General features: G+C 41.0%; 2 protein-coding genes across 4 annotated transcripts in view; one reads left to right on the forward strand and one right to left on the reverse strand.

Annotated features, from left to right (window-relative positions):
- The window catches only part of iqgap1 (IQ motif containing GTPase activating protein 1), a 42,683-nt gene extending 27,152 nt beyond the window's left edge, over window positions 1–15,531 (reverse strand). Inside the window, exons 1-2 of the mRNA XM_068724392.1 lie at window positions 15,219–15,531; window positions 13,956–14,058 (exon numbers count right to left, since the gene is read on the reverse strand). Coding sequence (XP_068580493.1) covers window positions 13,956–14,058; window positions 15,219–15,264 — 149 coding nt within the window. The 5' untranslated portion in view covers window positions 15,265–15,531. The remainder of the gene's footprint in view (window positions 1–13,955; window positions 14,059–15,218) is intronic.
- cartl (cocaine- and amphetamine-regulated transcript-like) lies at window positions 15,003–19,532 on the forward strand. Of its 3 annotated transcripts, XM_068724394.1 has the most exons (5): window positions 15,003–15,191; window positions 15,545–15,695; window positions 17,576–17,768; window positions 18,603–18,683; window positions 19,153–19,532. In XM_068724394.1, exons 3-5 carry the CDS (start codon window positions 17,631–17,633, stop codon window positions 19,258–19,260), a joined length of 327 nt encoding a protein of 108 aa, XP_068580495.1. In that variant the 5' UTR covers window positions 15,003–15,191; window positions 15,545–15,695; window positions 17,576–17,630; the 3' UTR covers window positions 19,261–19,532. The 3 variants fall into 3 exon arrangements, with proteins under 3 accessions (XP_068580495.1, XP_068580496.1, XP_068580494.1); XM_068724395.1 differs by lacking the exon at window positions 15,545–15,695; XM_068724393.1 differs by lacking the exons at window positions 15,003–15,191; window positions 15,545–15,695 and having other exon boundaries at window positions 17,259–17,768.
- The last annotated feature ends 5,207 nt before the right edge of the window (window positions 19,533–24,739 follow it).

The following is a 24,739-nucleotide window of genomic DNA, read 5'->3' on the forward strand; positions in this document are numbered from 1 at the left end:
CCTCCTACAGACAGCCCCCCCCTCCCCACCCCCTCTTTACCCAAACACACACACACACACACACACACACACACACACACACACACACACACACACACACACACATTAGTATTAGATCTTACAAACTTTTTCAATTCTTGTTAGGACATTCGGTCCTTGTACAGACACATGAAAACACACTCGCACCCACGTGTTGCAGCGCGCAGGGCCAGCTAACACGCAGCTGAAACAACTTCCCTGCCAGGAAGTCGTGACACGGGGTCTCCAGACAGGCCCGCTATTGAGGCGGAGGTGGCCGACCCCACGGCGCAGGGGCCTGGGCCTGCCAGCCGGGGGGGGGGGGGGAAACAACCCCCTCCTTTCACTCCACACTGGAGCAGTGAAAGGCTCCATAAAGACCTGCTCACTAATGGCTCTTTTATCAGAGCTACACGCCCTTTTTCCAGGCTAGCACAAACACGGACACACCCTCCACTTCAGCAGCAACAAACGGCAGCCATGAATGGGATATCTGAAACGTTCGACAACTGGATTCCAACGGCAGCGCAGAGCGGCGCAAGACGTGTCACGTTGTGATTATTAGCACAGCGACAGGCATGTCTACAATCAACTAGCCACAAATATGAAAGCGCTGTCTGGAATTACTCGAAACAAATAGCAGATGAGAGATATGAAGCTGCCAGAGCTTCATCTGAGACAAGCTACGTGAATGTCATGCCACACAGGTCAACGAGCTACACATTCATGTCTGTTATTTTATCCTGTTAGACAGTCGTCATCATTGACATGAATTCTACGATGAACTACGATATAGAGTTGCAAATTTATCCAAATAAAATGCAAATCCAAATCAATGAAACTAGCCAATTAAAAAGCTTGAAACTAAATCCAAATCAGGTGAAAAAAAAACAACACTGCATCACTGTAGTGAAATGAAATACAAGAAACGCCACCAAACTGGTGCCAAAATGGCTGCAAATCCAACACCACCAGCAGTTAAAGTATGTCAAATACAATACCGATTCTTATAGAATTAATGAAGACAATAAAAAGGGAACTATATAGCCGGCGTAGTTTGTTCATATCAGGTTTATCTCATGAACTTCTGCATAGATGTGACAAAGTAAGGTCTAGGTGCTACGTAAATACTGTGCTAGTATCAAATTCCTTAATCTGCAGACAAAATGCACACAGACTCAAACTATCCAGTCACCAACGTTAAACCATGTAAACGTGTGTTCTAGTAGAAACCTAAAACACATGGATGAAGCTGAAAATGAGCATGACAAGCCTCCAACATTCACCCCATTATGCTAGCATGATGTGAACGAGGCAGTTTTGCTTTTGGTCAATTATACTGTAAACCCATATTAAACTAGAGGGGCATCCACCAAGGCTGCTTCCACCCCGTGATTCGGATCCACTCCAATTTTGTATTGGTTCTTCCGTGGCTCACGCTCCACCCTCCCACCAAGTTTCATGAAAATCGGGCCAGTAGTTTTTATCTAATCCTGCTGACAATCAAACCAAACCGAAAACAAAAGGACTGAAATGAACCATGATCATAATCTGGAAGCTGTTAGCAGATTTAATGTTCGGGACTCTGCAGAATAAACTGACAGCAATGCATCATCCTCATCCCGCGTGCCGACAGGAAGCTGAAGTCAGTGTCGAGTTCAGAGGTCGGTCTCATAGGAAGGAGGTCCGCTACTGACCGCCGTCTCTGCAGGAAGGACGCTCGGACACCTCGCCAGCAGTTTGTCTCCGGCTGCTGTCGAGGTGCATCCTCTGAATCCTAGAAACCTCCTCCTGCAGCATAACTCCACCAGGGGGGTCTGTTAAGGTTTTCTATTTCATGAATAATCTTTGGTCTTTACTTACTTCCTCTTTCCCAGGTTTCACTCTTGAGTCACAGGCACAGCGCATCCGCCGCAGTTAATGTTTAATAACAGCTAATCTTATACCAACAGACCACAGGCCTGGTTATTGTAACGCGAGTTTAGTTCTCTTGTGCCTCTCGGGGAGCGGCCCGATAGGTTTCACTGCCTCAGTGTCCGTACGTTGGGTCAGGACCGCAAAGAAACAATGATGAGGTATCCAACACTGGACATTGGGTTATTTCAACAGTATTTAAATGAGCAAATTATAATAAGTACAAAGTCCTACATAGTAAAATGTGCAAATAATCTTTATTCCACCAAAATGTGCGCAAAATGAGTGCATATGTAAAAGTCATGCTAACTGGGAAGTATTGACATGGATATGAAAAATGTCATGTCAGCATCTTAGTCAGATGATAGATGATGATATTTTTCCTTTAACATAACTGTAACTGCACACCTAGACTTCTGTTAAATCTATTGAGACACAGTTTGACTATGAATCTACCATCAGAGACCTAAAAAGACATTTTAAATTATGCAGCATTAAAATCAACATTTTATTTTGTGGCACTAGAAAGAAACAACGTTGAAGACTTGCAAGCATCCTGCTGACTTTAACCAGAAAAAAAGAGGCTAATTTAGCTTATTTGGTAAATGAGGTTAAGCTTTAATTGACTTTAATTAAACTTTACCACTAAAATGTTCACCGCTAAACAGAGAGAAACACATGACAGAGACAAAGTGCTGCCACGACAGATGTAGATGTTGCTCATTAGTATGCAGATCAGGCAAACTTCTCGTTGCTGTTTCACAATAAAAGCATTGTTAAAGTAACAGGAAGTGGTTAATAACTGGTTAGTGATAGTGCTGAAACAATTAATTGACGGGTCACTGCTGTTACACCCCGCTGCAGTAAAATGAGAGGTTTTCTAAAAGGGACTCTGGTGACCTACTACCACTTTAGTCCACAGGGACCAACAAAACCAACACAAAAGCTCCTCTTAGTTATGAGTTAATAATCACACATTCCAGGGCTTGTAGCTTAGGTTAAAACCTTAAAAACAAGTCGTCCCCTTCCACATTTGGATATATTCCACCTTTCTGTCAGGTGAAGAGCCTCGTACCTTAAACCTTAAACCAAGGCTCAGCCAACGCATGAACCCCGCCCACCACTTAAGCCTCCAGTTAAGCCAAGGAAACCCCCTACTGTACACAAATACACATTCTCAATACGTCTGACCAGAAACACACAAAACAGGGCATAACGAGGCCAAACATTATGCTCTTTTCACACAACAATGTCCTGTCCTGGGCTGTCCCTGACATTATAAACGAGTCTGACGGGGAGAAAAGGAGGAAGTGCCGTGTGTTTCACAGAATAGCCCAAAAGGCAAATCATGTGCGGTGAGCTTTATCTGGCAGCAGCAGCAGCAGCACAATGTCGAGGTACACATACACCCCCCCCCCCCCCCCCCCCTGCTTTCTGTTTCCTGCTAACCACCCACCTCCTCTATTGTGATGAGTCTAATTAAAGACAGAGTTTTAAGAGAAGTCTGGTTTACACTGAGGTTTGTGATTCCCCCACATAGAGAACGCTCACAAAGCACAAAGGGAGGGGATGGAGCAAAAACAAGGACAAAAATGACGAGCGGCAACAGAAGAAGAAAAAAAAAAGAAAAGGTTAAGCGAGAGCCAAGATGTCCATTACATGCTTTGCTGCAACGCTGGAATCTGCTGCACCAACTGACCTCGTCCTCCCGGCTCTCAAACAAGCCGGCAGCAGCAGCTGGACCGACGCTGCAGCGCCGCTGAAACCCACTCACTGTGTTACAGTGAGGGAAATAATCGAGCCCCCGGGGGATTCACACTGAGACACATTTCACAGCTGGTGACGCTGACCTTTTTGTGTACGTTTGGGGAAAGCTTGTGAGAAAAAACTTTCTGTACAAATCAAGACTAATTATCTTGATATTATACTACTTGTAAAGGCAGTAAATGCCTTTTTTGTGTTATTAATTTGCACGTCAATGTGTTTCATAAAACTGCGGAGACCAAATCCACTCCTTCCATTCTTACCTTTCAAAATAAAAGCCCTAAACATATATTTTGTGCGTGAGAAATTTGGTGTTTCTTATCGTTTATTTGTCACAAATTTAAGCAATTAATCAATAAAAAAAAAATTACACATTCACAGGTTCAAGCTTCTCAAATTAGAGGATTTGCTGATTTTGTACGATTGAAACTAAATATGTTGAGGTAAATTGGAGGGACGTCATCGTGTGCTCTGGGGCATTTTTCTTACAAATGGACTTCTTAGAAAATGAGTAATTAGTTCACATTTCGTTTCAGTAAACATCATGCAGAAATAAGTTGATAAATTAATTGCTGATAAAAAGCTGAAAGTATAAAGGAAAAACATAATTTTTGTATGTAAAGTTTATGAAAGAATGTTTTAACTAATATCTAGAAATATAATACGTCATAGTTTCTCTGTTTAACCCTTTTACTCTAGTTTATATTAGGTTTAGTTTAAGACTGTAAGGAAAGCACAGCACTGGCACACAGTTGTGATCTTTATCAATCACATCTGACCAGCTGGCGTTAGAGCAAAAACTGTGCAAATACCAGCAGAGGGCTGAAAAAAGTAGAAAACCAAGCTGTCCTGAGAAAGTGAGAGACAGTCAGGTAGGCCTGGAGTGTGTGTGTGTGTGTGTGTGTGTGTGTGTGTGTGTGTGTGTGTGTGTGTGTAGGGTGGGGCTGGGGTCAGATGAAACTGCTGTGTCAGCTCTCTGCCACTGATGGGTTTCATCACTGTAACCGATTGAAAAACTGATCCCGGGGCTGTGACGGATATCCACACGGGAAGAGTAACTCGTGGTCTCAGGTTTCACAGACGGCCAGGTGAGAGTCTGTGGAGGAGGGGCGGGGCCTGCGGGCCCTTTATGGAGCACTGATCCCTCTTCCCTTTCATTCCCACATTCTCAACTGTTGACTGTGTGTGTGAGTCCTGGGAGGCCTCGGCAGGTAACGTTTACACAGCAACCAGAATACAGCCTGCAGCGGGGCCGACGTGGACCTCGAAGGCATCGCTGTGACACTTCCATGTAAACTTACAGTGAAACTCGAACAGTGACCTACTGTATTAAAGCACTGTATTCTGGGATTCATAACCCAACCGTTTCTTTTCACAGGTATTTACTGCTTACCACTGACACATTACTGTTCATTTTGATTACAATAAGTTACTGTACTTCTCCCGTACAGTAGATATATTGTAAACTGTACATTGCATTGCTGGAGATACTGCTGCCACTTAAATGTCATAATTGTTTTAAATATTACTTTAAATTAATTAATTATCATTACTGTGATCACTTTGATGACACATTACTGTACATTTAGATTACAATAAGTTACTGTATTTCTCCCGTACAGTAGATATACTATAAATGTTGCCACTGACATGTTGTGATTACAGTAATTTGCCCATATTTTCTCGATGCTGTCAATTGTACAGTAGCTCACTGCAGATATTGCTGCCAGTAATTTACTGTAATTTAACAGTAAAAGGTTTGTATACCTTATAGCCACGCTAACATTGGCTCTCTGGGGACAAACACATCAGTACATTGGTTTACAAAGACTGGATAAATCGTCATTACATTTAGCACAGACATTCATCTGCAACAAGGAATAAATCTTCATGACTTTATGAAACCCAGATGTTTCATCTAGAGTCGCCAACTAGAACTCAGTCCCTCTGAGGACAGATCGTATCACTCTTGGGCCACATTGTTCTCCTCGTAGCAAAACAATATGGGGACATGAGATTACATAATATTCATTGCAGCAGCAGCGGCTGTACACAAGAGTCTTTGGAAACTGTTTGAAAACAGGAAATTACAGGAAAATGGCCAGAGCTCGAGGAGGAACTGAGCTGCTCTCGCAGTGAAGGGTGACATTGAGAGGACGGATCTTAAAACTGATGGAGCTACAGTTGTAATGTTTTACGCCATAAAAACTGTGGTGATCCAACTTTACTAACATTTTATTTTAAAATGGGAATACAGTTTTAGAGTTATAAACCTTTTACTAAAGTCTGTGTCTAGTTTACCCCCCCTTGAGCAATGTATAAAATGAGTAATCCTTTTTTTAAATGTATAAATTGTGCAACATTTCTAGAACAAACGTTTGCTGCCCAGCTAACAACAACAACAAGAAACTAAATGAGATGTATGTATGTATGTATGTATGTATGTATGTATGTAAAAAATAGGCCTACTTCCAAATGTTGCTACGCTGTTAGCTCCGTTATTTAGCTAGCAGGACTGTGCTGCCAACCGGCTGCTAACAGCTAACGTTAACTAGCTAACGTTAGCTCTTCTCTTGCCAATTGAAGCAGATCCGTTGTTCACGATTTAGCATTATGGGATCGACAACTAGACAGCATTAATGCGGATCGCCTGATCGTATATTTTTCACTGTTTATCACCCCCTAATAAAGATCACATCTATTTGCCACTTGCCCCGCCCAAGCATTAATGTTCCTGCCGTTAACATAAATTCAAATAATCAACTTGTTCTGAGTGTTGTGAGTGCGATAAAATCCTTTATCTCTAGTCAGAAGACAAGGATGAAAGACTTTCCTACATGATGGAGTAAAGATAAAACAGAGATTAGCTCTGTTTACTGTGAAGGATCATCTCGCTCTGTCTCACAGCCGTCTTTTTATGCAAACGGTTTCTTTTGAGGGAGGATTAAAACACGGAGACGCTCCACAATCCAGCACGCTTCCCAAACTTGAAAGAAGCAGTGACGCAAGTAGTGAGACGATGCGTTGAGACGTGTCAAAACTTAATACGTGGTGATAAGTTTACGGCTTTTCTGTGTCTGTCTGCAGCTGAAAAGTTGATCCAGTCTGAATACTGTAAGAGTTGCATGTCAAAGTCACACTACAGTATTTAGATACATGACAGCAGCATGGAGAAGCGCTCTTACAGTAGGATGTACAATAGTCTCAAAGATGCAAACACATAAGCACACGTATGTTAAAACCACGGGTTCCTGCAGGTAGAGTTTGGAGCAAAATTCCCGATGAGTACTGGGATCTGAATTTCCACTATACAACACAATTACTCACCACTTTTTAAATGGTATCAAACTCAATGTAAGCAGACGGATCTCAAAGCTACGGTTGGAAATCTCCTTCAAAAATATTTCAATATATTAAAAAAATTTAAATATCTGGTATCTGTGGCTATTATTAATAATAATAATAAGCCCGTCCAATCATTTCCTTTGGCCCCAAATAAAACAATTGGATGAGCTGCCTGCTTTAAGACAACAGTGAGTACTAACAACTATTATTCATTCATTTAAGACAAAAACGATTACATTTCTCCAGATTATCTCAGTAAAGAGCTTGTTTTCTTTTCTCACAGGCTTTCTCCTCATAACTAATTTATACGTTTCACATCTCAGTTTTTGTACATCATCCATATTTACAAAATCAATATCTATTTTTATCTTAAAATACAGATTCTCCAAACAAACCAAAATTTTGCTTTTCATTATGAAAATTTTAGGGGCGGGACTTGGCAACTTTCTTGCTAGATTTAGCAACGTCTGAAACTAATGCTGCTAGCTGCTTTCACTGGAAAACAGTTGGCAACACTATGCTGAGTCTTTAGGTTGGATCATTTATAAACTCGAGCATATTCTTGCTGGTTTCTCAAGAGTACCAACCCTTGCTTTAAAAGGAGTGTTTTAATTAATTTTGATTTAAAGAAAAACAACTAAAAAATAATAATGTAAACCCCAAAAATCGAATAATTCCAAAACAAAGCAAGAGAAATATCTCACTGCAACTATCAGTGACGTAACCCAATACAAATAAAGCCATGGTGTTCGCCCAAACAGCAACAAACGATCTGTCCTCGGGGTCAATGCTGATCACTCTTTAGTGTCACTCACTTTGACACACACACACTTTTTGAAAAAGTGGATTTGTTTTCTGTGACTCAGCCATTTGTCAACATTCACTCAGAACAGATGTAGTTCTTGTAGTTTAGCGGTCACACAAACACAGTGACGATGACCTCAGCAGAGTGGACCGTCTGTCAGTCAGTGAGGAGGAAACCCGGGAACCATAAACACCGTTTATCTAAATAAGCTCTTTAATGTCCATTTGTACTGATGTGTTTCTTATTGTTTTATCTATTGCACAGTTAATCTGTGTCTAAATGTTACCTCGGTTTAGTCTTATATAAGTATTTCTGTTGTTATAGATTGTGTTTCTCAAAGCACTTTGTCAACTCAAACATACAAAAGGACATAAAAAAAAAAAAATTTAAATTCTCATGGTGCTATTTTGTTTGCACTGTTGTTCCATAATAAGTAACTGATGTTGTGCTGGTGTTTTACACAGATAGACTCATGAGATTTGCATATTGTGCGTTTCTTTCTTAATCAAACTGCAGCTCTGCTTGAGAATTTTTTGACACATAAGGAACCCCGAGAGTCAGCCTCAACCTGTCTTTATGTTTCGCCCACAAAGAGTTAAGTCACAAGCCGACGGTTAAAGGAGTGCTCCCAGTTATTCATCAGTCTGCTCAGGAGCATGCAAATACGAATTTAAATAAAAGTATTCTGTTCAAAGACAAATGTAGACACCTTGACTGTACTACAGTTTGTTTAGAATAGTAAAATAGTCTCTGAGTGTGGGACGTTACTGAACGTTTCTCACCACTAAAATGTAAAAGTCACTTATATTCTGAAACAGGAGTTTGGTGGGGGTTTTTTTTAAGTACTTTCAAGACCATCAATTTACAAAAGTGCATATATTTTCCCTCAAATCCTTAAACTTTGAGGAAATTTCATGATAACAGTGAACCCTGTCATTTAAAGAAATTACACAAAACACTAATTAGACAGCGTTTTAACTCCAGACCTGAATGTGAACCACCCTCTCAGAAAAAACAAAGAAAACACACACAGAGCTCTGTATGGTGTCCCCACAGTGACGGAGGAAGACCATCAGTGACCAGGTAGAGAGACAGACTCTAGAGACAGACTCTACTTATCCTACATCACATCACTGTCTCCCTCTACTCATCACAGCACCTCACATTGTTTAGCACCGTCTACACAAGGACTCCTCCAGCTGTGGTCGGGAGGAGGGAGGAGGAGGAGGAGGAGCTCAACACAAACACACTGGAACTAGTTCCTTAAGGTCGTTAGTTTCACAATATTTCTGACCAAATACCTCGATATCGAAATTGTAGAGTTGACTATTGGTGCCTTCACGAAATATTTACACATTGAGGTTTTTATTATATAAATAATCATCAGTAATTTGGATATAATGACAAAGTGGGTGAAGACAAATAATAGAGTAAATGTATAAATATGAGCATGACATCCAGTTTTTCTTGCCAAATTTGCGTTCACCCTTCCAGACGTCTTTTTTTTAAGCAAAATGTTAATTCATTCATTCAGCAAGTTAAATAAGTTCATTGTGATTCGTAAAATGCGGTGACATCAGTGAACCAGTGGGTCCAGTGATGCTGCTCCACCAGACGGACCAGGTCACACAATCAAACCCCCCCCCCCCCCCCCCATTATTTCCTCCTCTCCTCTTAAAGGAACATGGCCTGCAGGTTTTCTATATGTGCTCAGCAGTTGACAGATATATGATGAAGAGTTCAACATCTCCTGAGCTCCTCTGTACTGTCACAGACTCTCTCCTCTCCTCCCTCTGACGCTCCGGTTCACTTTCACTCTGCTGTCAGGTGTGGGAGGAATCTGGTTCACCTGTGGAATCAAAACCATCACCTGCACAGAGGCAGAGGCGGCGAAGCGCTCACGACATCCTGACTGTTGTACGTGTGACGTACAGTAGCGCGGGCGAATCCACGGCGAGACTACCTGAGACGGTCTGTTGTGCACCGACGGCGGTGGAGGAGGGAATGTGCAGCAGCGAGCACGGATCAATAAACAGATTAATCGTCAGGAGAACATGTCCGACTGCATTCCCACAGACAGCGAACACAGAAACACAGTCCAATGCACAAAGATAGAAGGTCAGTTTGAGAAGAGGATACACATCAATGAATCCAACTGATCTTAAAGAGACAGTACTGACAATTAATGGTAATCGATGAGTCGTTTATCATGATTCCAGCTTCCTCCATGTGACACTTTGTAGCTTTTTTGTTGGTCGGACAAAACCAGCAATTTGAAAACATTATAGATTAAACAAATTAGCAATTAACCCAAAATAATATTAACAGATTAATTGGTTTCTTCCTTATTTTCCCCCCAATTAAAAAGGGGGATTTTTTTGGGGTGAGTTTTTACTTTTTCGAGCAACAAAACAGCTCAGTTAGGTTTAGGCAACAAAACCACTCACAGTTAGGTTTAGGCAACAAAACCACTTGGTTAGGTTTAGGCAACACAACCACTCACAGTTAGGTTTAGGCAACAAAACTTCTCAGTTAGGTTTAGGCAACAAAACTTCTCAGTTAGGTTTAGGCAACAAAACTTCTCAGTTAGGTTTAGGCAACAAAACCACTCAGTTAGGTTTAGGCAACAAAACCACTCAGTTAGGTTTAGGCAACAAAACCTCTCAGTTAGGTTTAGGCAACAAAACCACTCAGTTAGGTTTAGGCAACAAAACCTCTCAGTTAGGTTTAGGCAACAAAACCTCTCAGTTAGGTTTAGGCAACAAAACCTCTCAGTTAGGTTTAGGCAACAAAACCTCTCAGTTAGGTTTAGGCAACAAAACCTCTCAGTTAGGTTTAGGCAACAAAACCTCTCAGTTAGGTTTAAGCAACAAAACCACTCAGTTAGGTTTAGGCAACAAAACCACTCGGTTAGGTTTAGGCAACACAACCACTCAGGTTTAGGCAACAAAACCACTCGGTTAGGTTTAGGCAACACAACCACTCAGGATAAGGTTAGGAAAAGATCGTCGTTTGGGTTGAAATAACCGCAGACACGATGAATGAAAGATCACCGTCTGTTGGACCCATCCACCTCCACCAACCCGGTGTGTGTTCTAGCGGTTTCTTTCGTAGGTATTGCTACAAATGCTGGATCAGACCAGCCCGCCCCATAACCTGAAGCACACATCTCATATTGAAAAAGCAATAAAGAGACAGAACAGATCGCAGAGCATTCAAATATGGCGTGACAGCCTCGTCAGCTTGATGGCAACATGAAAATGAGAGTGATAACACAGAGTTTGCATCTGTCTGCTGAGAGAAAGAGAGAGTGTGTAGTCATCAGTCATTTTAACAGTGACGGAGCCACAATGCGTTCCTGCAGCTGCACACAGGTGTGCTCTCACACACCCTGCTGTGCACCTGTCAGAGGCATTCCCATCATACCAGTATGCATGGACACACACTCCCAGCATTCCTTCAAACCCCCCCCCAGGCGTTCCCCTGCAGGCTCAGGTGTTCCCCTCCTGACACAAATGTTTTCTCAAACATGTCTTACTGTCTAATAACAGGACATCTATGTCCACCACGAGAAAGTTAATGCTACTACTGCTAATACTACTACTGCTGCTACTACTACTACTAATACTGCTAATACTACTACTGCTAATACTACTACAATAGCTGCTACTACTACTACTACTAATACTACTACTGATACTACTGCTGCTATTACTAATACTACTACTGCTGCTGCTGCTAATACTACTACTACTACTAATTCTCAGCTTTTTATTCATTTTGTGGTTTCTATTCATGCCATATTCCTCCGCGACCTTTGTATGTTTTGTAACTTAAAAATAGTAACATCAGACAATTTTTGTTTTTTAAATGCCGCTACCTAAAAAGAGGCGAAGACTAAAGCAACAATACATAGAAAGTTTGTGTGTTTGTTGTAATGAACAACAATAAAAAGTAATCACGCACACATATAAAAACCGCTGTCGGCCCAAAAGAACCCAGTAATGAAGATTCAAATGAAGATTTACACACTCTGCTGCTAGTTTGATGCTGACGAACAGCTCAAAAGTCAATATTGGATGTGCTAATGAATCACACTTTTCCCATTTCTCATTTTGTATTAAAAAAAAGCTGTATGGAAACTGCAAAATTTGATTAAAACTTGCAAAAATAAGTTTTCTCGCTCGCTCGAGCCTTTGTCTAACTAAAACCAAACAAATTCCTGTAAACCTCTCTCTACTTTTCTCTCGTAGATGCCCGAGTTAAATCGCTCCAAACCAGCTGACGGAAACTTAATCACATTTACGTTTTCTTTTCTTTGCAGCATTTCAAAAGTTCTCTTAAAATGAGCTCGACAATTGAATGAAAACATGACTAGTGTTGATATTTATAAGTAATGGTTATATATTTTGGTTCTAAATAAGATTGACTTATGATGGCTTGTTTTAAGGATGAACATGATTATTGCTCCCCCCCCCCTTTTACCCCCACTACTACTTATGCACTTAGCCATAAGAATGCTAACTCAGTAGCCATTAGCCTGTCGAAACATAATTCTATGACCCGTGTACTTTCATTGAGCAAAGTGAAATCAGCATTGGCTCACTGTGTTTCCACCCTGACACACACATTCCTTGAGGGGGAGCCTGTCTGACACCGGTGAATCATGAACATGAAGAACCTGAGAGGAGAGAGTGTTTTACGCTTTTACTTTGGTGTCAACTCTCCTCAGAGTTTAGAGACATTCTGTCACTTTGTTTTCTTTTTTAAATTAATTTCAAACGAGAGCACAAACTGAGGTAGGAGTGTCAGGTGGAGGGAAAATGGAATTCCAGGAATTTCCTGGAGATCAACAGACAGATGATAACGACAGAGCAGGTGAAACAAGCCGGGAAAACTCACACTCAGCTATTTTTTTTTTTTTCTGTGACTAATCAGAGCAGCGTGCAGCATCGCAGCAGCAGCACGGACTCCGGCAGTGTCACACACATACACCGGAACAGGTTGCTATGACAACTGTGGTTTTCTGTGGCAACAGTGGGAAATACTCAAATCAACTGAGCGACCGAGTCACTTCCTGTCTCGCACAATCCTTCCTCTTTTGAAGCTGTGAGCCCGGCAGAGAGGTTCCAACCCAGAGTCACTGACAGATACCACAGACACAGCTGTGAACATGCTCAGAACACACACAGTGTGTGTGTGTGTGTGTGTGTGTGTGTGTGTGTGTGTGTGTGTACAAAGTAAAACCCCTCAACTACTTCTTCACAAATGATAAAAGTTTGGCTGAATATAAAGAAACATCACAGGAAACCTTATTAGAATTATTGTATCTCCTCGCAAAGTCCCGCCCCTTCCTGTTGACCACCATGGGACCTTGTTTTGTAAAAAATACATACGGTAGTCAACGGTGAGATACAAATAATTATTTGTAAATTTAAAAGACAAATTTGCAAGTCAAGAAAGTCTCATTTGGTCATAAAACTGATGTTCTCACACCAACAAACGAGTCTCAGTTGTTCTTTCGCTTCCAGGCTGGCAAAAAGAGTCTCTGGATGAAAACACATCCGATGAGTTAACGTCCCATTCGTGCGTGGAACGTAGCTAAGTTAGCCACCTAGCTAGTAGGACAAGCTAACGCCTATATTGGTGCTGTACATCGTGAGAGAAGAGACTTTCATGATTTGCAAAATGATCTTTTAAATTGACAAACATCATTGTGTCTAATTCATGACTCAATTCAAATTGGAACAAAAAAAAATACTTGTCTCTTGCCGTTGACTTCCGTACATATTTCTTCCAAAATGAGGTCCTATGGGGACACCGGAAGGGGCGGGACTAAGCTTCTTTAGGCAATTGACTCACAGACTAAGTGATCTCAATGCCAACTTTCAGCACGTTTTAGACTCCGTGTTACAACCAGCCTCGCCAAGAGGAGCGTTTCCTCCCTCAGCTGCATCTGTACAATAACAATCACACTGACGTTCACTTCACTGACCGGCAGAATACACCTGGATGTCAAAAGAAACCTAAAAATCTGTCCCCTGAAGGTTTCAGCGCCCTGCAGAGCTCCGGCCAGCTCGCCGGGGCCTGACCGTCCTCCAGCTCTTACCGTTTGGCCTCCTCCAGGTGACACAGGTACTCGTAGGCCATGTTCTGCTGCCGCTGCTCGTCCATCTCCTCCGCCGTGAGCCGCTCCACGCCATCCAGGACGGCTGGGGGGGGGGGGGGGGGGGGGGGAAAAACAGGAATGGATGCAAGCGACGTAAGAGACATACGGCTGAGTTTACACCCAAAGAGCAGAAAGAGTAATTGAAGAGAGAAAACAGCTGTTTATTGACTTCTTCCTGGTTGCACAACCAGGAGAAACTTTCCATCCAGCCCCCCCCCCCCCCTCTCCAAAGCTCCTCATATATACACAGGAGGTGTTTTACAAAGGATACCAGCCTCATTCATTAGTGGCCGGTTAACACATGAGCTCATTGTGGCTGAATGATGAGGGCACGGCTTTGTCTGCGTGCTTATTAATACACTGAAAACACAAAAAAACAATGCAGGGGGGAGTGGTTAGGGGGCCGCGAGACTGCACAGAGTGGAGCGCCTGCAGAGAAATGTTCCCCACTGAGGGGGGGGGGGGGGGGGGGGGGGCATTTCAGCCTCCTGTCCCATCTGAGGTGGGAGAGCTCGGGCCACGCATCAACAGGTAAATCCTGATTTGAACTAAGATCTCCCACTGTGGAAACTTGACAAACTTAACTTTACCTCAAAAATCCTCAAAAGTAAATAAATTAAGACGTGCCAACTATGCAAAATACGTCTTGTTTTCCATTATGTGCTGTATAAAAAGGAGTGTAAAGTGGTACTGTGCAATCCAAATGAAAGATGGAGGATTAAAGTACACATTTTCTATCAACTTTGCTCCCACAGTCATTTAGATGCGTTTCTTTAAATCCATGGGCGGTGGTTTTTGAGTATTTCTTTTTTTATTCAGAACTGAAATACAAAACTTCTACATTTAGAATATTCTGCCTTGTTTTCAATATTTGGCACAAAGTACATGTAACTTGGAGTACTTGGGAGTTAAAAAAAAAAAAAAAAAAAAAAGAGTAAAAAGTTGCGTCAACTCCAGAAGCAGGCCTCTTTCCTTCTCCACCCCGCGCTGTATTAGAATAAAAACGCGGAAGTCATAATTAAGCTGCAACCATGCTGTCAGAAATGAAATCAAAGACTGCGAGCGCCTCGTGAGACACAACTTTGCTGAAGTTTTGGGAGCGTTTGCATGAAGCAGAGCGCGGATCCGGGAGCTGTGGAGGTAAAGGGGTTGAAGCCGCCCGCCTGGCATCTCAAGGTGAGCACAAGAAGAAGAAACACTTACAGCCATATCTCGGCCGGAGCCCGTCTGTCTCGTCAGAAGTTGACATCCTCCTCTCTGCGCTCCGCGCTCCGCTTCAGTACAACACAACAGCAGCTAAAAGTTTACGCACGGCTTGGACACTTTGGTTCCCACACTCTCCGCAGCTTTAAATAAATAAAACAAAAGCACTAAACAGCGACAGAAACCCGCGGAGGACCTCTCGGCCCTGTAGTTCCTCCTCTGCGCAGCTTGACTGGAGACTTTTTCTTCTTCTTCTTCTTCTTCTTCTTCAAAGCTCACTGATGTCACTGGGTGTGTTCTTCCTAATCCTGAAGTATGCGTTTCAGGAAACGGAGCTCTGCGGCCTCCAGGGCGGGCAAAACTGCAGGCGCAGCGACCCCTGCTGGCCGAGAGAGACGCGAGCCTGGCGCCGGTTTCCAAACGGTGGTCCGAGGACCTTCACGGGGGCCAACATACTAAAAGCTCAGTGAATGAAAAGTAATCTGGATTTAAAAATGATTTAGTAGATTAGTCAAAGATGGAGGACAAACAATCAAAAACAACCAAAAGGATAATTCGAAAAATAATTATGTATTTATGTAATCAGCTACTTTATTTTATTGTTTTAATTAATTTTATTTAATTTAGAAAAACTTAATTTAAAACTTTTGTTTTCGTATGCTCTGTAGAATTTCTTCAAATGCAATACAAAATAAAAATAAAAATGTATTTATGTAATCATTTATTTATTTTTTCTATCACCTCTGTTTAGTTGATTATTATTTTATATTCTATATTTATTTGTTTTATTTCAACTCAAAAAGCAACTGAAACTTCAATTTATATATTTTTAAACTTAAGCTAAACAAATGATTTAAACATTTTTATTTGAATTATAATTTTTTGTATCTATATAATTTCTTAAATTGCAATAAAAAAGAAAATAATTATGTGGATGTGTCAGTTAAACTCTTCTGACTCAATCGGCACCATTAAAAGCAGACAAAGAGCATCAAAATGTGACTTTAAGTGCATGAGGAGGTTTTATTTTATTAATAATAAATAAGGAGTTTCATTTCGCCACATCACGTCTTCATCAACTGACTTCTTCATCACCGTTTACAGGCAGATTGCACAGATTTATCTTCAAACATTACATATTTAATTTAAAACACGTTTACATTAAATATATAACTAACAATAAACATGAATGAAATCAACATCATGGAAACAATTGAGTTGAACAGTTAACTGGACTTTATTTAACATGATCTGGGGCGGATTGAACTCATGACAAATGTTTCATTAGAGGAGGTTCAGTGTTTAGAAATAGATTACATTCTCATTTAGATTAAGTCTTCAGATTACAACAAAGAAGTAGCTATAATCAGACCAGATTCCATCTTTACAAATTGGGCAATCAGATTATAATTACATTGTCAAGATATAATCGACCCTTCTGTAAGCCCCGCCCCTCACCAAACAATGCCTCATGAGCTGAAGGTGAAGTTTCATGGTAATGTCTTATGAGTTCATTCTTTAAAGTAGTTTGAACCTCTTACATACTCCAAACTTTACACGTTCCCTCCTCTCTATGTTCTGAAGCTTTCTACAGAGGGGTTTGTTCACACCTCATTCATAAGATGATTTATACTACATGCTATTAATTAAAACATGGAGGAAATAGATTTTCTTAAGGCTGTTGACCGTAGTTTCTTAATTATGTAGTTGTATTACTTCTGAAATGTGTCAAGAAAATGAAACGATCATTTTGAACCTGGCTTTATCCAAAGTTCTCATTTATTTTATGGAAATCTGTGCAAAATAACATACTTGTGTTTCAATATGCCTAATTTGCATATTTCTATATACATTTGCAGAAAACTTGTAATACAAAAAATAAGTGTATTGATGTAAGTATGAGTTTTCACGGTGATGCTTATTAGTTAACACTGATTAACTCATTAACAATGATGACAGGTTGTTTTGTGTGACTTTAGGCGGATACATAATGAATTCATTGTAACAAATGATGGTGTTTTAATGAGCTTTTTTGGCGCTTTAAGGTGTTAATAAGGTTAATAAAGAGTGAAAACCTAATTTAAGGCCATGTCACGTGACCAGGTGTCGCCTGTGTTTCATATGAACTCTGATGTGAGCAGCTCTACGTGTTCATACGTTCTAACTGTAAACAGATAATACAACAGGAGTGTTGTTGGGTTCGTCCACCTCTGCAGACTGTGAGTCCTGCATGTGGCCTCTCGGGCGGGGCTTAACGGGTCCGTATAAGAGAGCATGCAGGTCCGGTGGGTGGAGGGAGAATCTCCAGTGGACCTGCTGCGACCCCTCTTCTTCTTCTTCTTCTTCTTCTTCTCCAGTCCTGATCCGCCTCCTCCTCCTCCTCTTCCTCCACCCACCACCGGGACCAGCACCATGGACAGCTCCGGGATGCTCCGCGGACTGCTGTTTGTCGGCCTGCTGTGCGTCATGTGTCGCGGCCAGTCGTCCCAGGAGGTCTCCGCAGAGGACTTCGGAGTGGACAAACCCGAGCCGGCCGCAGACAGAGACCTGGTCAGTATGTGGAGAGCTGCACTGACGTTAGCTTATGGAGGAATCACTGACGACACGTCGGTCACGTTTCCCTAAACTTTCGCGGAATAAATAACCTTATTTTGAGGGTTTTTTTCCAAAGATGTGTGTCAACATTTCATCGTTTATTTTCATTTTGTAGGGAAATAAAATGCTTCCTGTTATTTAGTTCATAGCTTTAGAGGAAATATACAGAACGTGCAGAAAAGATTTCAAATAACTTAAATTCGTGTTTTAATAGGAAGACACTACAGATGAGAAGAGTCAAACAAAATAACTACTAGATATCAGCATGAAACTTCTACAGTTCATTACTCACATTAAGACCATTTCTTTATTGTATTACAAGTTTCCTAAAATGTTATGTTTAAATATGCAACTGAGGCATTATCTGATGGTAACTTTTGGTGAATTTAGGAGAGATCTATGGGAACAAAAAGACAAAGTGATCAAATAAACATCTAAATGTGTATTTTTTTATGTTTTATTCACCACTATTCTCACAGAGACACATGCACTTTTATTGAAAACATTCACTGACAAACCTTTTAAAACTCAGTGCAGCCTGTTCATGTTCAAACCCACACAACATTGTGTTAACTCCAAGTGAACCGAATGTATCCGGTGGGGAAATGATGAACAAGACATCTGGAATGTTTACTTTCGCGATGAAAAACACCCAACCATCTTGGGTTTAAAGGTGTCTTATCTTCAATGAAGAGTTACAGATGATACATGTGATACTTAAGGGGGACATTTGGGAGTTAATAAGATGCACATGCTCTGGTTTGACGCTGTCTCCTTGCTTTCTGACAGATGGAAGCGCTGGAGGCTCTGCTGGGCAGGATGCGTAGTAACCGGATTCCCTCCACGGAGAAAAGAGGAAGCATCGCACTGGTAACTTCACTTTATTCTCTTTATTCTTGTGACGCGGCTCTTAATGCACCTTCAATGCATTTCCTGGTACTGAAAGGCAGAATGTAATTTAGTGATCCGTTGAACAAAACTCCACTGATGTTTAATTAAGCCGGTTAGCAAAAGATACACGGGCCGGTAATTAAAAGTGAACCAGAAAATGCCAACAACGGTCTTTCACTCGATGCAATTACAGAGTAATCAAGATATCGCTGCCCAGCTCTAATTAGAGAGGGGGGGGGGGGGGGGGGGGGGTCATTAATGGTGAGGCCTGTGCTAGAATGTGTCTTTCTGTCACCTCACATTAACACAAATCACATGAAGGGAATATAAAATACAGGGATATACATTACGACGTTGCCAAACATCACTGCACTTTCTGGAGTTTTTGCAAAGTACCTGACTGTATACGTGTGAGTAACTTCCCCCCCCCCCCCCCCCTCTCCCTCAGTGTGGGATGGGTGACCGGTGCGCCATGAAGTTCGGGCCTCGCATCGGGAAGCTCTGTGACTGCGGCAGAGGAGCCAACTGCAACTCCTACCTGCTCAAGTGCATCTGAAGCAGCGAGGACCTTTTTTTGGGGGGGGGGGGGGGATTATCTTTTTTCTTCTTCTCACGAACTCAGCGTCTCCAAACATCCTTCACAGCGTCGCCACTGACAACACACCATGACGCTCATCCCGTTGTCGTGTCGTCATTTATACCCGTCATGCATCGTTGTTGTTTTGGCAGCTGTTGCCTGAGGATGAGCATGGATTTTGTTTTGCTGACTTCTTGTTTAGTGTAAGCATGTTAAGTGTTCCATGTTCAATAAATGCATCTATCAACACACCGGTTGGTTGGATTTCTTTCTCTATGTCGACGTCGTTTAGGTTCAATTGAATTGGCCCTTCACCATGGAGCCCACACTGTCACAAACTGAGCTCACTGTGGAAATATTATCAAATTCTCGTAAGTTTCAGAGAGCAGCAGACAGAAAGGTCTACAACATGTGTTTGAAGGATGAATCCAGGATGTCAAGCTGATTCATCAGTGACAACAGTTTAAAGAGATAAATATAGAAGCTAAAGTGTAAACATGAACCACCACATCACCTGGAGATCCAATTTAAGCTGTAGAGACCAACACTGTTTATTGTACCAGGCTGTGAAGCTGGTCATGTCAACATGGAGGTCTCTGGGGATTTGACTCGCTGTCAGAGCCTCAAGTGGCCGTTTGAAGGAACTGCACTGGTTGTGGTTTATGCCACACAAACACCTGCAGACACTTTTGTCTGACTTATTTTCAAATCCCTCACACACACACTGCACCAAACAGGATGTCATATCAGGTGATTCGCTCATGACATACAGTATATATATATATATATATATATGTATATATATATATATGTATATATATATATATATATATATATACATATATATATATATATATATATATATATATATATATATATATATATGTCTGTTTTGAATTTGAACATAACACAAATATATACGAAATCTCTGACCAGGCATATATTACACATGCACACATCCTGTACCCGTCCTTATATAATTCATCTTCTCCATTGACATATTTCCTAACTTTTCTTCATACTTGGTACATTAGAGTTCTTCTGTTGTAGAGCAATAAGTCCTTTTCCTTGTATGACGCCCATGTCTAATGAATATAGTTGTAAATGTAATACAAACGTGATTCATATTCGTACAATTCACATCTTTCCAAAGGGCCTTATTAATGTGTTCAAATATAGTGTAAAAAAAAGTACCTTTAAGAACATTGCATTTCACACATATGTCAGGAATATTATCATTGCATTTGTGCATAAGGCGCATTATCCACTTTTAATTGTAAGTACTTTCAATACTTTCCCTACACGATTGAAACTGTGCGATGCTTCTAGGAGTCGTGCGGTGTGTAGTGACAGTGACACATCAGTGAAGTAAACCCTCTCCTCCGCTTCAGACAGTTGAATGGAAAACTACTGGAGCCAAAGGAAACACGTTTTAAAAAGGCCAAACATAACCAATAACACAACCCTCAGCATGAGAGATAAACATGTCTGGAGCCACGGTGTCGCACGTAAGCATGTTTTGTTCTTAAAGCTAAAATTCTTTTCATAAGCTCTTGTCATAAGCTGACCTTTCTTAAAGTGTTACTCCCCACTGCTGCACACATTCAGACCTCAGCTTGTTTTAAGTGTAGCTCATTCCCAGTGGTTCTGCTGGGCTTCGCCGCAAACTGTGACGGATGAAAGCGAAGCATCCGGCTGTGACAAAAAGCCGTGCTTATTCAAAATAATTAAAAAATAAATAAAATACAATTGCTGAGCAGATCCGGCTCGCCGACACATGTGGCCTGAAGCCGGCAGATATATATACGTGCTTTTCATTTTGTCCCGGAAGTCTTAATCCGCAGAGCCATAAAAGACTGAAGAGCTCATTTAAAAGGTCTTTTGGCTTCGGAGACAAACAGCAGTGTAATGTTCCCCTCGCTCAATGCCTGAGGCAATTTAGCCCGCTATAAAAACAAGTCAATAGTGAATGAAAAGTGTCTTCATTGTGGAATTCTGCTTGGCTAAAGCGTTTCTTTTTTTTTATTTTTTATTCTTGGCTGTTGCAGAAAAGAATCAGTGCGGTATCATATTCAATAAGTTCTCATATTCCATGCATTGGTGAGCACATGCTATAAATATGAATCTCTTCCTGTTCCTGATAATAACTAGTAGATTACATAAGAGTCTGTTATATTTACTTTATTATACTACAGGTGCAAAGATTTGTTGCATTTCTGTTCAGGGAAAAAGAAAATGCGTCCTATGATGTAATAATTCTAAAGAGATTCTAAATGATCGAATATAGAACGTATCCGTTTTCAATATCATTGAATGTATTAAAGGAGTTGTGCACACCTATAACACAGTTGGAGTCATGATAGACCGTTTAAAACATGATCAAATCGATGCAGCAGAACCAGAGATATCATCTTTTTTAAATTCCACACGTTCTTCCTCCTTGTCAAAAACCTGGCGCCTACATTGACCACAATGCAACTCAGTCTGGTCGTAGATGGGGGTGTGTTATGCAGGTAGCGGCTAATGTCACCTGGAGCCTGTAGCCTGCTGCAGAGAGGAGCAGCTCGCTACAGAGGTCCGGTAAACACTTCTATTAAAAGCCACACCTCCAGATTAATCTAAACTTTTAAAGCTTGTAGTCTTCGGCCCCAACCGACACTGACTCAAGTGACATCACTTGAGGCAATTCATCACAACGCTCACAGCTCCCACCGGAGCCACAAGTGGCTTTATGCCGAGCACATTTTGAAATTACATTTTGAACAAGCAAGCCAGCAACTCCTGAATGTATTGACTTGATTAATGCTGCAATTCATTGCTCATGGATGAAACTTTTTTTGATTTTTTTCTTTGTTCAGTTACACTTTAATGTGGTGAGTGAGAGTCTTTTTTTGATTAGCATTTTGGAACAAACATTTCAGTTCTTTGTTACGAACATCAGTATCCCTGATACATGTTTTTTTTAAACCTCCGCCTCTGCTTTCCAAACAATACCGTCTCAACTGTGTTGTTTTTAGTATTTCATTTTACAAATGTCATTCTGACGAAAGCCATCTAAAGTCTAAAACTGTGAACCCAAATGGACTCTTTCCTGTTATTTGGCGGTCTTTGGACTCCATTTGTGGCGGCTCACCTGAGCTGCTTTTATTGTTGACAGCCTGCTGAAAGCAACAATGAGCGCCTGTGTTTGTACAAAGAGCTCTGTTTGTGCAGCTGAAACAGGCCATTGTGCGGTCTAGCTGCAATGAAAATGTGACAAAACGCCAGATGTGATCAAATATACTGTAGTTAACTAGTAGCCGATATATACAAGAGAGATTCATCATCGTCTAATGTTTATCAGGCAGTCCTTAGATCAATATCATTCCTCCATGTTTTTGTTAAAAATGTCTAACTAAAGTATCACTGAGAATTACATCGTGGATATTATGTCAATCTTTAATCTTGCAGAAGTTTTCATATATACCAAACGCTGACTGAGAAAAATGTATTTTACACATTTATATCTTGTTCAAAATGTTGTTTTTATGTTGACTGAAGGCTGCATTTGTCCCAACAATAACTGTTTCTATTAGCAGTGGTGAAAGAATTACTCAGATCTTTTACTTAAAGGAGCAGTGTGTAGAATTCAGCCCCATCTAGTGGTGAGGTTGCAGATTGCAACCAACTGAAACAACCCTCTTCTCACTCTTCACTTTCCAAGCGTGTCGGAGAACTACGATGGCCCTTAGGTAACGTAAAAACGATGTTTGGTCTGTCCATTGTGGGCTACTGTAGAAACATGGCGGTTTGGTCAACTTCACTAAGAGGAGCCGCTCTCTATGTAAATATGAAGGGCTCATTCTAAGGTTACAAATACACAATGATTCTTAGGTTCAGGTGACTATACACCAATGAACGCATAGTTATGAATATTATATTCCAGCGGTTTATAAATTAATTCAAATGAATGAATGTATCATTGAGGCAAACAGGTTCCACACGCTCATTTAAAGAGGTTCCTTCCCCAAACAAAGGCTGCAGGGCGCCTTAAAATAAAACTACAACATAATATTGTTACTGTGCGTCTCACATACTGCTGAATATTTGACTTTCAGTGAACCAGAAAGATTCCTGATCACCTTTTAGGTGATGGATATTGATCATTGGAGGTTTCCTTTGACACTGTTTCAGACAGACAGCACATCTTTATGTTTCCCAAGAGACGTAGAGATGTATGAAGCAATTACTGGCAGAGACCTTCCATTACTTCAGTCGGACCGACAGACAGACTGATAGAGAGTCATCTAGTGAGCGCCCCGGAGGTAACGTTTGGTGGGTCAGCTGTTAACCTTTAACCCTGTGATGAAATGAAGCTGTCATCTATTTTTTTATACCACTGTGGAGCAGCTAAACAAGCTTTAAACACAACGCAAAAGTAGATAAATAATTTCGAGTAATGTTTTTGTTAATTTGATCATTTCATTTTGGTCTCCACCAACTCCTTAGAAAGACATCTGTCTCTGAGAGCACTGGACAGACCTGTGATTCCTTGTTAAAGCGCGTTAATCCTCTTCCTCCAAAAATATCTGTCTCTTTAGCTGCTAAAGGCTTCACTATGTTGGCCAGCTAGTCTATAACTGTATCTGTCTGCTGTTTGCTGCTGAGCAGATAGTACAGTTGAGTTACCAGAGTGGTGAAAACAGCTGCAGTTGGAAACAAGGTTGATGAGAGATAACCTCAACAGTAAAATTGCAGCTTTGAAAAAATGAAAAAATGAGAAAATGACTCTACTTCTCTCTTGATTTATTCCCTCAGTAAACATTGTAAACATGAGTTTATGGTCTCAATCTCCAGTTTCAAGTCTTCTTCAATACAGCATGATGTTCATTTAGTACATTATGGTCCATTTAGAGTCAAACAGACCATAAAGCAGGGGATGCTTTAGGGCGGGGCTTACTGTGATTGACAGGTCTCTACTACGCCGTTGTCCGGTCTGGGAGTTGTCCGTGTTTCGGTCTTTCAACTTTAACTCTTTCAGAGTGTGTTTTAACTTCATGAAAGTTAATAGTAACATGTTGGTCGCCTAAAACTGTCTTATTCAACTTTCGGTTGTGCTTAGCTCCACCCTCTTGAGTCACTTCTGGTTGCAAAAATCCAAGATGGCGACGGCCGAACTAGAGGCTTCATAACCGCAGTCCATAAACCAATGGGTGACGTCACTGTGACTGCATCCACTTATTATATAGAGACAACATTAATGCTGATTGGACATTCACATAAAAGGTGCAACACAGCAATGTCTGAATGTTTTACAACATTTCATTCTTTTTAGGATCCCATATAATGTTCTGCATGAAAGGATTTCATTACACCACGGTACCAATTACTACACATTGTGATCAGGTTCTCTTCTTGTTAATTAGTGATTAACAGTGCACCAACATCAAAACTCTGAGAGACACAATATTATTAAATT

This window comes from Cebidichthys violaceus, unplaced genomic scaffold, assembly GCF_023349555.1.
Source record: "Cebidichthys violaceus isolate CVI_PGR_0920_01 unplaced genomic scaffold, fCebVio1.0.p SCAF_30, whole genome shotgun sequence".
NCBI classification, from domain to species: domain Eukaryota; kingdom Metazoa; phylum Chordata; class Actinopteri; order Perciformes; family Stichaeidae; genus Cebidichthys; species Cebidichthys violaceus.